The 10983-nt window shown below is 36.6% G+C and overlaps 1 protein-coding gene across 1 annotated transcript; it reads left to right on the forward strand.

Annotated features, from left to right (window-relative positions):
• The first annotated feature begins 2231 nt into the window (after window positions 1–2231).
• On the forward strand, window positions 2232–5197 carry LOC149234506 (E3 ubiquitin-protein ligase ATL6-like). The gene has a single exon (XM_089461194.1). It carries the CDS (start codon window positions 2315–2317, stop codon window positions 3686–3688), a length of 1374 nt encoding a protein of 457 aa, XP_089317320.1. The 5' UTR covers window positions 2232–2314; the 3' UTR covers window positions 3689–5197.
• The last annotated feature ends 5786 nt before the right edge of the window (window positions 5198–10983 follow it).

Here is a 10983-nt window from a genome sequence, read left to right on the forward strand (position 1 = left end):
AAAGCGGTTTCCGTATGTTTGGCTCCGATGCGATTTGGTGAAGACGCGTGGCTCTCACCTGACATCAGCATCTCTGACATATCGGGAGGTAAAGCTCAGCATTAAACTGCCTTCCGATATCAATCTCCATCGTCCGATCTCCTCGCGTGTTGTCAGCTGTCGATCTGTTGAAGGTGCACGGGCCTGCGTCAATTCAATGCATTGCGTGGCGTGTGAGGTTCTCCGTTGACCGCCGTGAAGTAAACGCTGAGCCATTTAATGCATTTATGAAGGTTTGTGGAGGCCCGCCTTAAATAGTTATGGGCACATACGTAAGTTTTGGTGAGGCCCTTTTAATTTTGGATATGGGCTTGTGTCCCATGTGATTAAAAAAAAGAGAGCGTTGACCATTTTTTATAAAAAAAACACATGAAAAAAAACGTGCTCTGTGGTTGTAATATGAGTTGTGCCTGCGTGCAAAAATATGTGATGTTTTTTTTGATTGAGGTGTAGTGTGGCTGCGGCAGCAGCGTATAGTGTGTGTGTCTTCACACATGGAGATATGTAAGAGCGCAACAGCAAAAGACCAGTGAGCGTGGGTTATATGTTTTATACATATGTGTTGATTTTTTATGAGAGCAGAGTGGAGCGAAAAGAATGGTGATGCACAGCAGTGCTATCCATAAATGAAAAACGAAGTGGAGTGCATGTGTAAATTTTTTTTTGTATTGAGTATGCATGGAAATGCAAGAGAAAAGAGCGCTCAAGCTTTCTTGAAATTGTGAATGTAATTTACTGCATATGTGTAAAATATTTTTACAGCAGTATGTGTAAAAATAGTTTTACAGCAGTAATGTAAAAATGGGTTTTACAGCAGTAAACCCAGCACAGTGAACTCTCAGGTGGAGAGAAAAGACAGAGTTTTTGTTTTTGCTGAATGCAAGTTTTTGGTAGATCCCTCTGAGTGAAAGAGGATGAATGCGTATCAGTGTTTTTGTTTTAATGAATTGAAATGATTTTATGGCTGTGTAATACTCTGTTCTGAGTAATTTATTTAAGAGGTTCTCTGTGCAAAGATCCTGGAACAATGGTGACAGAGCATTGGCTCTGTGGTATTTGCATGATTGGTTTTTGGTATTTTCCCACTGAAAAATACCCAACAGAGAAACATGCATTCAATCTCAACAAGAATGATGGTTGGAAATTAAGTAAGAGGTGGATTCCCACCCTCTCTTCTTGATTCATTGTTTCCTTTTTTTTTTTATGGATTAATTTTATATTTACATTCTTTTAAAAATTAAAATTTCTTATATTAAACTTATTTTAATAAATATTCAATTTTAACCTTTGTATTATTATTACTTTTATTTAATTCTTATAATTTAATCTATGTAATGAAGATTTATATAATTTAAAATAAATTTTATAACCAAATATTATTTGTATTAATTCTTAATTTTCAACCCCTTTAATTTTTATTATTTAATTCTTGTAAGATTATAAATTAATTAATTTAATATATATAATTATAATATAGTAGTAACTAATTCCTAACAATTAATTTATAATATTATTTTAATTATTTTAATAACTAATTTATTAATGGAAAATTTTCAACTATTAACTCTGGGTCATGATGCATCCATACTATTTATTCTTCAAAATTTATTGATTTTTTTACCTTTGTCTTAAGGATGAACCAACTCATTTATTATTTAATTCTTGTAATATTATAAATTAATTTATTTAATATATATAATTAAAATAAATAAATTCCTAACAACTATTTTATAACTAAATAATATTTTAGTAACTAATTCTTAACAACGAATTTATAATATTATTTTAATTAATTTAATAACTAATTTATTAACTAGAAATTTCCTAAGTGTGAATTCTAGACTATAATACATCCATGCTATTTATTCATGAGAATTTATTTATTTTTTCACCTTTATCCTTAAAACAAACCACATTACCACATTACTCAGTTCAAACCTGTACCAATCCTAACCATTAGAAAAACATTACTATTTATAAATTTCATCCAAAACCAAAAATCCTTTAAAACTTTCCTAATGAATATCCAATCCCAATATAACCTAGAAAACGAAGAAAAAATCCAGAACATCTCACCAGTCGTATATATCATGAGTCGGTGAATCCACAAGTTCTAGATGCCTAGAATTCCTGGGCGCACTCCAATTCAGAATCAAAGTCTAAATACATGTGCTGTGCTTTTTCAATTTATATAAAGCTTGATGCCGTAAGCCATATCTCAAGCAGATTGTCGGTATTTCAATTTTATCAGTCGTGTGGATTCATCGGGTTAAGAATGAAGAGTAGACGATTAGCTCTGCTGAACCGTACGAAGAACCCACCAGCTAATGGCGGAGATTTTAATTTGGTGGTCGTGCGAAACTCTGAGAATCTTAGTCTTGCTGCCCCATTTTCTGTCCTGAGATTGGCCGATATCAGCAATAGCCCTCCCGATAACAACACCGATCTCTACGGCGGCTTAAACAGTAGTTTTAGCGCATCCACGGCCATTATCCTGTTTGTGCTGGTGGGCTTGTTTTCCTTCTTTGGCTGTTTCACTATGTGCTTCATCAAATACGCCAGAGGAGAGGAAAGCCTGAGACGAGGGGCGACAGGGGTCAGTGCACAGGCTCGGAGGCAGAACCAGGGAAACGGTGGTCTCGAAAGGGCCGTCATCGAAAGCTTTCCGGTGTTCAGCTACGATCTCGTGAAGGGCCTCAAGACGCAGACGAAAGAAATCGTCGAGTGCGCGGTGTGTCTCAGCGAATTTGAAGACGACGAGCAGCTCCGCTTGCTGCCTAAGTGCAGCCACGCTTTCCATCCGGACTGCATCGACACATGGCTCTTCTCGCACACAACGTGCCCGGTTTGCCGAACCGATCTGGTGCCCACGGACGACGCGGACACCACGGGCACCGGCTACGGAATCATCGAGCCAGCCGAGATCACGCCACCGGAGGAGGTAACGGTTGTGGTGGATGGAGCGAGGAACGAGAGCGTTCGCATGGACAGCGATGTTGAGACCCCCGTGGCACCAGTGAGCGCCGATTCTCAAGAATCGCTCTCCGTGCTGGGCATCCATCTGGGCAAGAAATTCCGTCGGTCGTACTCCACGGGGCATTCTCTGGTGAGGCTGCGCAAGGAGTCGGATCAGTTGGCCACGGAATGGTATATTTGCACGGCAGAAGGGCTAAAACCAGGTCTGCAAAGAAATTGTAGCGTCACTCCGCTCTCTCAATCGCGCTCTCAGGGCCCGTCCACCTCTGAAACCAGCCCTCGTCTCTCAAAGCAGGCTTCAATGAGCGGCGCCGCCTCGTGCAGCCGAGACACCGGTAGCTCAGGGCGTCGTTGGTATGAGCGTGGTTTGAGATCAGAACGATTCACCGTATCATCCATGTATCCCTCTTCGTTTCTAAGGTCGTATTCGGAGCAAAGGAGGCCGGGTCATTCCAGGAATCAAGAATCGTCTGCCGGTTCTCAGGAGGAGCGCAAGGTATATTTGCAATCTCTGAAGCAAACATTGAAGAGGCTCACTGGCAGAAACAGAGAATGGGCAGATAATTCGCAGAGCGGACGGGGTTCTTCCAGCAGGGCTGCAGATAACTCACAGAGCGGACGGGGGTCTTCCACGAGGGCTGCGGAGGAAAGCTGTGGTCCTATTACTGCATAAAAAGCTACTGGGCCGCTGGGCTCAATACAGCCAGAGTGCTTAATTGGATGCCACCAGTTGCTTTGCATTGCAACCTTTTGATGAAGAAAGGTTTGGATTTCACTAGAGCTAAAGCTACCACTAGAGCTTAGCATTTGTTGAGGTATTTCAGTGAAAATTCTGCAAGCAAGAATTATTGAGTGGAGTATACTGAATTTCATCTTGCAAGACTCGGCTTATGACCAATGACGATTTGTTGAGAGAAGTAGGTGAAGGAGCAGAATTGGAAGATTCCCAATTCAGGGCGCCGAAAGGAACTGCCCTGTCGGTCCCTTGATGTGCTCTTCAAGATGCTAGGATTGTCTTGCAAAGCCTTTAGGTGTTGGGCCAACTACTACAAGTAGACCTGTAAGGAACTTTTGGTTTCATTGATAGCCATGGAACTCAGCCTAAATCTGCCAACTTTTGAGCTACCATAGTTTTTGGCAAAACACGAAAATGACAGTTGTGAGTGCTTTTTCAGGAATAGGTTATTAATTAAATCCAAATTGACAACTGGTTATGACAGCTCCATTATTTGTAGAACAAATAAGCTATGTCGTATACTTGCCCAGATGTGCGCTTCATAATAAATATTTTCAGAATTCAAATCCATCTGATTGAGTAATTAATTACTCTTGAAGCTGAATCTAGATAAGGCGTGTTTATTGGCATATAACCTATTAACTTCCGTCTTTGATGCCACAATATGTGCATAAATCCTCTTTTGCTATTATAGGTTTGCAACATACTCTGCTTCCAACTTCATCATCTGTGTGCTCTTATCAACCAAATCTTGCTGGATATTCTCATCCTGAAGAATGTGAGGTTCTTGTTCTACCAGTTGTCTGTGAGCTTCTGTGAGACTGGTTTGATTGTCTGCTAGAAGGGTTTTGTGAGACTGGTTTGATGGTTTGCTAGAAGGGTTTCTTTCGGTGCGAGACGTGATTTAATTGCAACATTATGAGCTTGCAATTCATCACATTTCTCCAATAATATGGTAGAGTCAAATAAACATTATGTCCATTCTAGACAGAGTTATAAGCAGATTATCCATAACCACCCACATCTTCAATATCTTTGGCATTAACAAAATTCCAACAGGCGAATGAAGTATCCGGTGGCTGGAAGTGTCCAAACCTGGCATTGTTCTTTGCTTTATAGATCGTATTGTGCGCTGAACCATAGGAGGCGTGATACCTCTGAGCTCTCTGCCCTATATCTAGCCAATAATACAGGGGCTGGGGTAAAGTTTGACTGGACCTTCACATTCTAACACGTTTAAGAATGGGAAGAGGAAAGCTGCAATATTCTGGCCTGGCCGATGGAATGTTCGTAGCCAAATAATTGTCTTAGGAGAGTGTTGGGGACGCATGGATTTGATAAGTTTGACAAAGAAAATAGGGAGTACATGGTGTGGTTTCCATCCGTTGTGATAAAGATACGGTAGATTGTAGAATATTTTAGAAATTTGATGAAAATGTATGTAATGACAGGTTATTTTTATATAGATTTTAGAATATTTTAGAAATCTATTGAATACAAAATTGATATTGGATAAGATGTGATATGTGATGGACTTATCATCTTTATATAGATTCTAGAATATTTTAGAAATTTATTGAATAAAAATTTGGTAAACATGATGTGATAGAAATCTAATAGATAAGATGTGATATGTGATGACTCATCATCTTTATAGGAATTCTAGAATATTTTAAATATCTACGAAATAAAAATTTGTTAAGTATGATGTGATATGTAAAAATAAATATAAACAAGCTTAAATCCATCTTAACCCTTGATCTATTAAGCGCCTAGAGGGATCCAATCTCTTGAGGTGCAAACCTATTTTTGGAGTGAAGAACTTGAGGAAAGGATTGCACATCGAGAGATTTGATCCCTCTTGACCCTTGATAGATCCGGGGTTGAGATGGATCTAGGCTTGTTATATAATACCATATAATATCTATATTTGTATCTATGTGTCTCTTTTTTATTCCCTCTCTCTATCTCACCCCCCAAACATAAACATTCTCTCGTTATATGTATCTATCTCTCCCTCCCTCTCTCTCTCTTTCTCTTCTCTTTTTCTTCCTCTCTCTTCCCTCATGCTCTCCTCTCCCACTCTCTCTCCATTGCTCCCTTGTCACTCCCTCTCTCTCTCTCCACCTTTCTCCCTCTATGTATTTCTTCTTCCCTCCCTCTCTCTCCCCCTCCAACTCCAACTCCCTCTCCTTCCCTCTCTTTAGTACGCTCTCCCTTTCTCTCCCACATCACTCTGTCTCCCGCCCCATCTCTCTCTCTCTCTCTCTTTTTCTTTCTCTCTTCCCTTCAACTCTGTCATTATCTCCTCCTCTCTCTCTTCCCCTTCTCTCCCTATCTCTCTTCTCTCCTCTTATTTGTCTTCCCCCCTCACCCTTACTCTCTCTCCATCTCTCCCTTGTCACTCTCACTCTCTGTCTCTAGCTCTATGTCTCTATGTGTTTGTTCTTTCCTCTTCTCTCTCTCACCCTTAAATTTGATCTTATTGTATTGTGTTTAGGAAAGTATCTAAATTAAAATAACTTAATTGGTTGTAAAATATTGAACCTATATTTTGGATCACGCACTCTGTTTCCTCTATTATAGTTAGTCACTTTGCATCATGCACTCTCTTTCCTCTACAATGGATTTTAATAATATTATTTATATTATAGGATATATCTCAAAAGTAATTATAACTTTTTCCTTTTAGATTCAATTAAAAAAATGTTATAAAATAAAATATTTTTATTGTGAAATAAGTTATGGTTGTTGGGCATGTGGTATTGATAAGCCATGGTATTGTAACAAAACCTATTTATAAGTTAATAATATCCATGGTTAAGAATCTTGTCATATTGTTATAAAATATTTTGATTGTGAAATAAGTTTTCGCGAATACAGTATTGATAACCCATGGTATTGGCCCATGGTATTGTAACAAAGCCTATTCACAAGTATCAAAGGAAAAAGTGGGGGTCAATATCTATGGATAAGAATATTGTCATATTGTTATAAAATATTTGTAACAAAGCCTATTTACAAGTTAATAATATCCATGGTAAGGTGGGGGTGAATATCCTTGGTTAAGAATATTTTCATATTGTTATAAAATATTTTAATTGTGAAATAAGTTATGTTTTTAGGGCATGTGGTATTGATAAGCCATGATATTGGCCCATGGTATTGTAACAAAGCATACTTCTAAGTTAATAGTATCCATGGTAAAGTGGAAGTGAATATCCATGATTAAGAAAATTTTCATACTGATATAAAGTATTTTTTATTGTGAAATAAGTTATGTGTTTTGAGCATGTGGTATTGATAAGCCATGGTATTGGCCATGGTATTGTAACGAAACCTGTTTTTTACAAGTCAATAATATCTGCGTAAAGTGGGGATGAATATCCATGGTTAAATATATGGTATTGTTATAAAATATTTTGGTTGTGAAATATGTTATGGTTTTTGGGCATGTGGTATTGATAAGCTATGGTATTGTTATAAAATATTTTTGCTGTGAAATATGTTATGGTTTTTGGGGATGTGGTATTGATAAGCTATGGTATTAACCTATGGTATTGTAACAAAGCTTATTCTAACAATTCTATCATGTACGGTGATGTGTGGTTTAAGGGTAAGTCCACTTGGGTGAAGCTCAAGAGACCGTAGTTCAAATCTCATTGAGTACATGACATGCTGTGGTGGTAGCTAAAGGAGCAGATTCCCCAATCTCGTCTTAGTGACATGTGAGTCTAGCTCTTGCTAAAATCATAGGATCTTAGTATATCGACTTGCAGGTAGTTGGATGTACTCCTGGTGTTATAGAGGCAACTAAAATCATAGGATCTTAGTATATCGACTTGCAGGTAGTTGGATGTACTCTTGGTGTTATAGAGGCAGTTGTTGGAGTACTCCTAGTGTTATAGAGGTAACTACGAGGATTGATCCTTATAGAGGCAACTAAATTCATAGGATCTTAGTATATTGACTTGCAAGTAGTTGGATGTACTCCTGGTGTTATAGGGGCAGCTAAAATCATAGGATCTTAGTATATCGACTTGCAGGTGGTTGGATGTAATCCTGGGGTTATAGAGGCAGTTGTTGGATGTACTCCTGGTGTTATAGAGGCAGCTACGAGGATTGATCCATATGGAGGCAACTAAAATCATAGGATCTTAGTATATCGACTTGCAGTTAATTGGATGTACTCCTGGTGTTATAAAGACAGCTAAAATCATAGGATCTTAGTATATCGACTTACAGGTAGTTGGATGTGTAAGGACTCTGGAAACCACATATCTCCACAATGGTATGATATTGTCCACTTTGGGCCTAAGCCCTCATGGATTTGTTTTTGGGCTTTACCCCAAAAGGCCTCATACCAATGGAGATATTTGTCCATCCTTATATACCCATGATCCTCCCCACTTCTAGTCAATGTGGGACTTTGGTTGTATACCCAACAGGATGTACTCCTGGTGTTACAAAGGCAATTGTTGGATGTACTCTTGGTGTTATAGAGGCAGCTACGAGGATTGATCATGGGTCTTCCATAGATTACAACTGGCAATTACCGATTCACCATGTGGTTGAACAAACAAAAAAACAATTCTATCACCCTCCATTAGCAAATGAAGACTCTCCTGGGTAGGTCCTCAAAGAAATGTGAGTCTAGCTCTTGCTAAAATCATAGGATCTTAGTATATCGACTTGCAAGTAGTTGGATGTACTCCTGGTGTTGTAGAGGCAGCTACGAGGATTGATCCCGAGTCTCCCATAGATTAGGACAGGTAGTTACCAATTCAACATGTGGTTAAAAAAAAAAACAATTCTATCACCCTCTATTAGCAAATGAAGACTCTCCTGGGTAGGGTCCTGAAAGAAAAGTACGAGGACTGTAATGAAATTATAACATGCCTTAATGAAATCTAACAAGGCCAATGCCGCCAACACCCTTTCTTAGTCAGCCTTGACGGTCACTGGCTCACATAAAAGGTCATCAAAAATGCAACTTGAACCCTACAACTTCGGTAGGCACAATTGCCCACGGCTCCAATCACATCCTCTGATAATTGACGTTAGACCAGCATTTTGGCTTATATTTTTGACTAGAAACCGATAATTTTTAGCTAATATATAACCACATATTATTGGGAAGCTATATTTTGTATAATTGTCTTAGTGCATCTCAAAAACTTGGATGCAAACCAGCAATATTTTTAGTTAGTTTTAAATACACTCTCAGGTCTAGGGGCGATATTTTGTATAATTGTCCTAGTGCATCTCAAAAACTTGGATGTAAAACAACTATATTTCTTGAGTTTTGAATGCACTATTAGGTCTAGGTTTTTGATTCCTGGTTCCATTGTAGTAGACCACAATAATAAATTCTAATTTTGCATAGAAATTATTTTGAAGAAATAAAAGATTCAACTAACCAAAAAATATGGTTAAGAATATTTTTTTTGTTTTTTGTTTTTTCAATAAGATCATAAGTTTAAATTATGTCAGGTCTTTAACTTGCCCATATAGAAAACAATTAAACAATGTGAAATGCAACATTTGTGTAGATAATAGTGTCTTAGGAATATGTGACGGCTGATTTGATCTAACATTGTCATCTGGCTTATAAATAAGCTGAGCGTTGAACTCTTCGTTTTGTATTTTGGCATCTGGCTTAAAAATAAGCTGGCCATTGAACTTTTTGTTTTGTATTTTGGCATGGCAATTAGGTCTAGCAAGTGCCTTGGGGACCTTATGTGGACAAGCATATGGAGCTAAACAATATCACATGTTGGGGATATATTTGTTGCGCTCTTGGATTGTGCTCTTTGTTGGTGCAGTCTTCATCTTACCAATATATATGTATGTCACTCCCATTTTGAAGCTAATGGGTCAGTGAGATGATATTGCTGAGTTAACTGGATTAGTTTCAATCTGGGACCTTATGTGGACAAGCATATGGAGCTAAACAATATCACATGTTGGGGATATATTTGTTGCGCTCTTGGATTGTGCTCTTTGTTGGTGCAGTCTTCATCTTACCAATATATATGTATGTCACTCCCATTTTGAAGCTGATGGGTCAGTGAGATGATATCGCTGAGTTAACTGGATCAATTTCAATCTGGTTCATTCCTCAGCATTTATTTTGCATTTGTTTGGTCATTTCCCCTACACAGATAGGAAGTACATGGTGTGGTTTCCATTCCTTGTGATAAAGATATTGTTGGTCATTTTATGTAGATTCTAGAATATCTTAGATATTTGATGAAAGTGATATGTGATGACGGGTTATTTTTATATAGATTTTAGAATATTTTAAAAATTTATTGAATAAAAAATTGATAGACATTATAAATTCTAGAATATTTTAGAAATTTGATGAACATGATGTGATATGTGATTAACTTATCATCTTTATATAGATTCTAGAATATTTTAGAAATTTATTGAATAAAAATTTAGTAATCATGATGTGATAGAAATCTAATGAATAAGATGTGATATGTGATGACTTATCATTTTTATAAAAATTCTAGAATATTTTAAAAATCTACAAAATAGGAATTTCTCAAGTATGATATGATATGTAAAAATAAATATAAATTAACATAATAATTTAAAAAAAAATAGTAAAAAATATTAATAATAATGAATTTGATAAACCATTCATAATAAATCAGACATAGTAAGATTTATCAATTTATATTATTTTATAACAAAGGTTAGTTTTTGGTTTTATGTATAACATTAAAACACAATATTACTCAAAATACATTCTCATCAATCAATAAATAGCTTGTAGTGATTAAAATTGAAATTCACCAAATTTGACATACATCCTATCTGTCTCGTTTACCACAACTTGTGCCTCAGTCTTCTTTTGTTATTATAAGTTTGGTACATGTTTATTAATTAATTTTTGCTTAAGTATCTTTCTATTGAAGCTTTGCAAGTTTGTAGATTAATTTATTGTTTCCATTATATTTTTTTTAACATTTTAAAATCTATATTTAGTTTTTCATATTTACCTCATATAATTAAGAAATTATCATAACAGGTAATTTTGAATATTGTTTTTTCCTTTATTGATTTGTTATAATTTTTTCCATGATTTTCAATAAACACATTATTCCAATCTTTACTAAGAATAAAATTCTTTTCCCATATTTAAATGATGTTGTTAGCAGAAAAACAACTCTCTATTTCTTTTCCTAATGCAATCCACGCCGTGGGGCAATAAAATT

The sequence above is a fragment of the Pinus tabuliformis genome, chromosome 8, assembly GCF_031772625.1.
Source record: "Pinus tabuliformis cultivar Carrire ecotype Pingquan chromosome 8, CPIR1, whole genome shotgun sequence".
Classification (NCBI taxonomy): Eukaryota; Viridiplantae; Streptophyta; class Pinopsida; order Pinales; family Pinaceae; genus Pinus; species Pinus tabuliformis.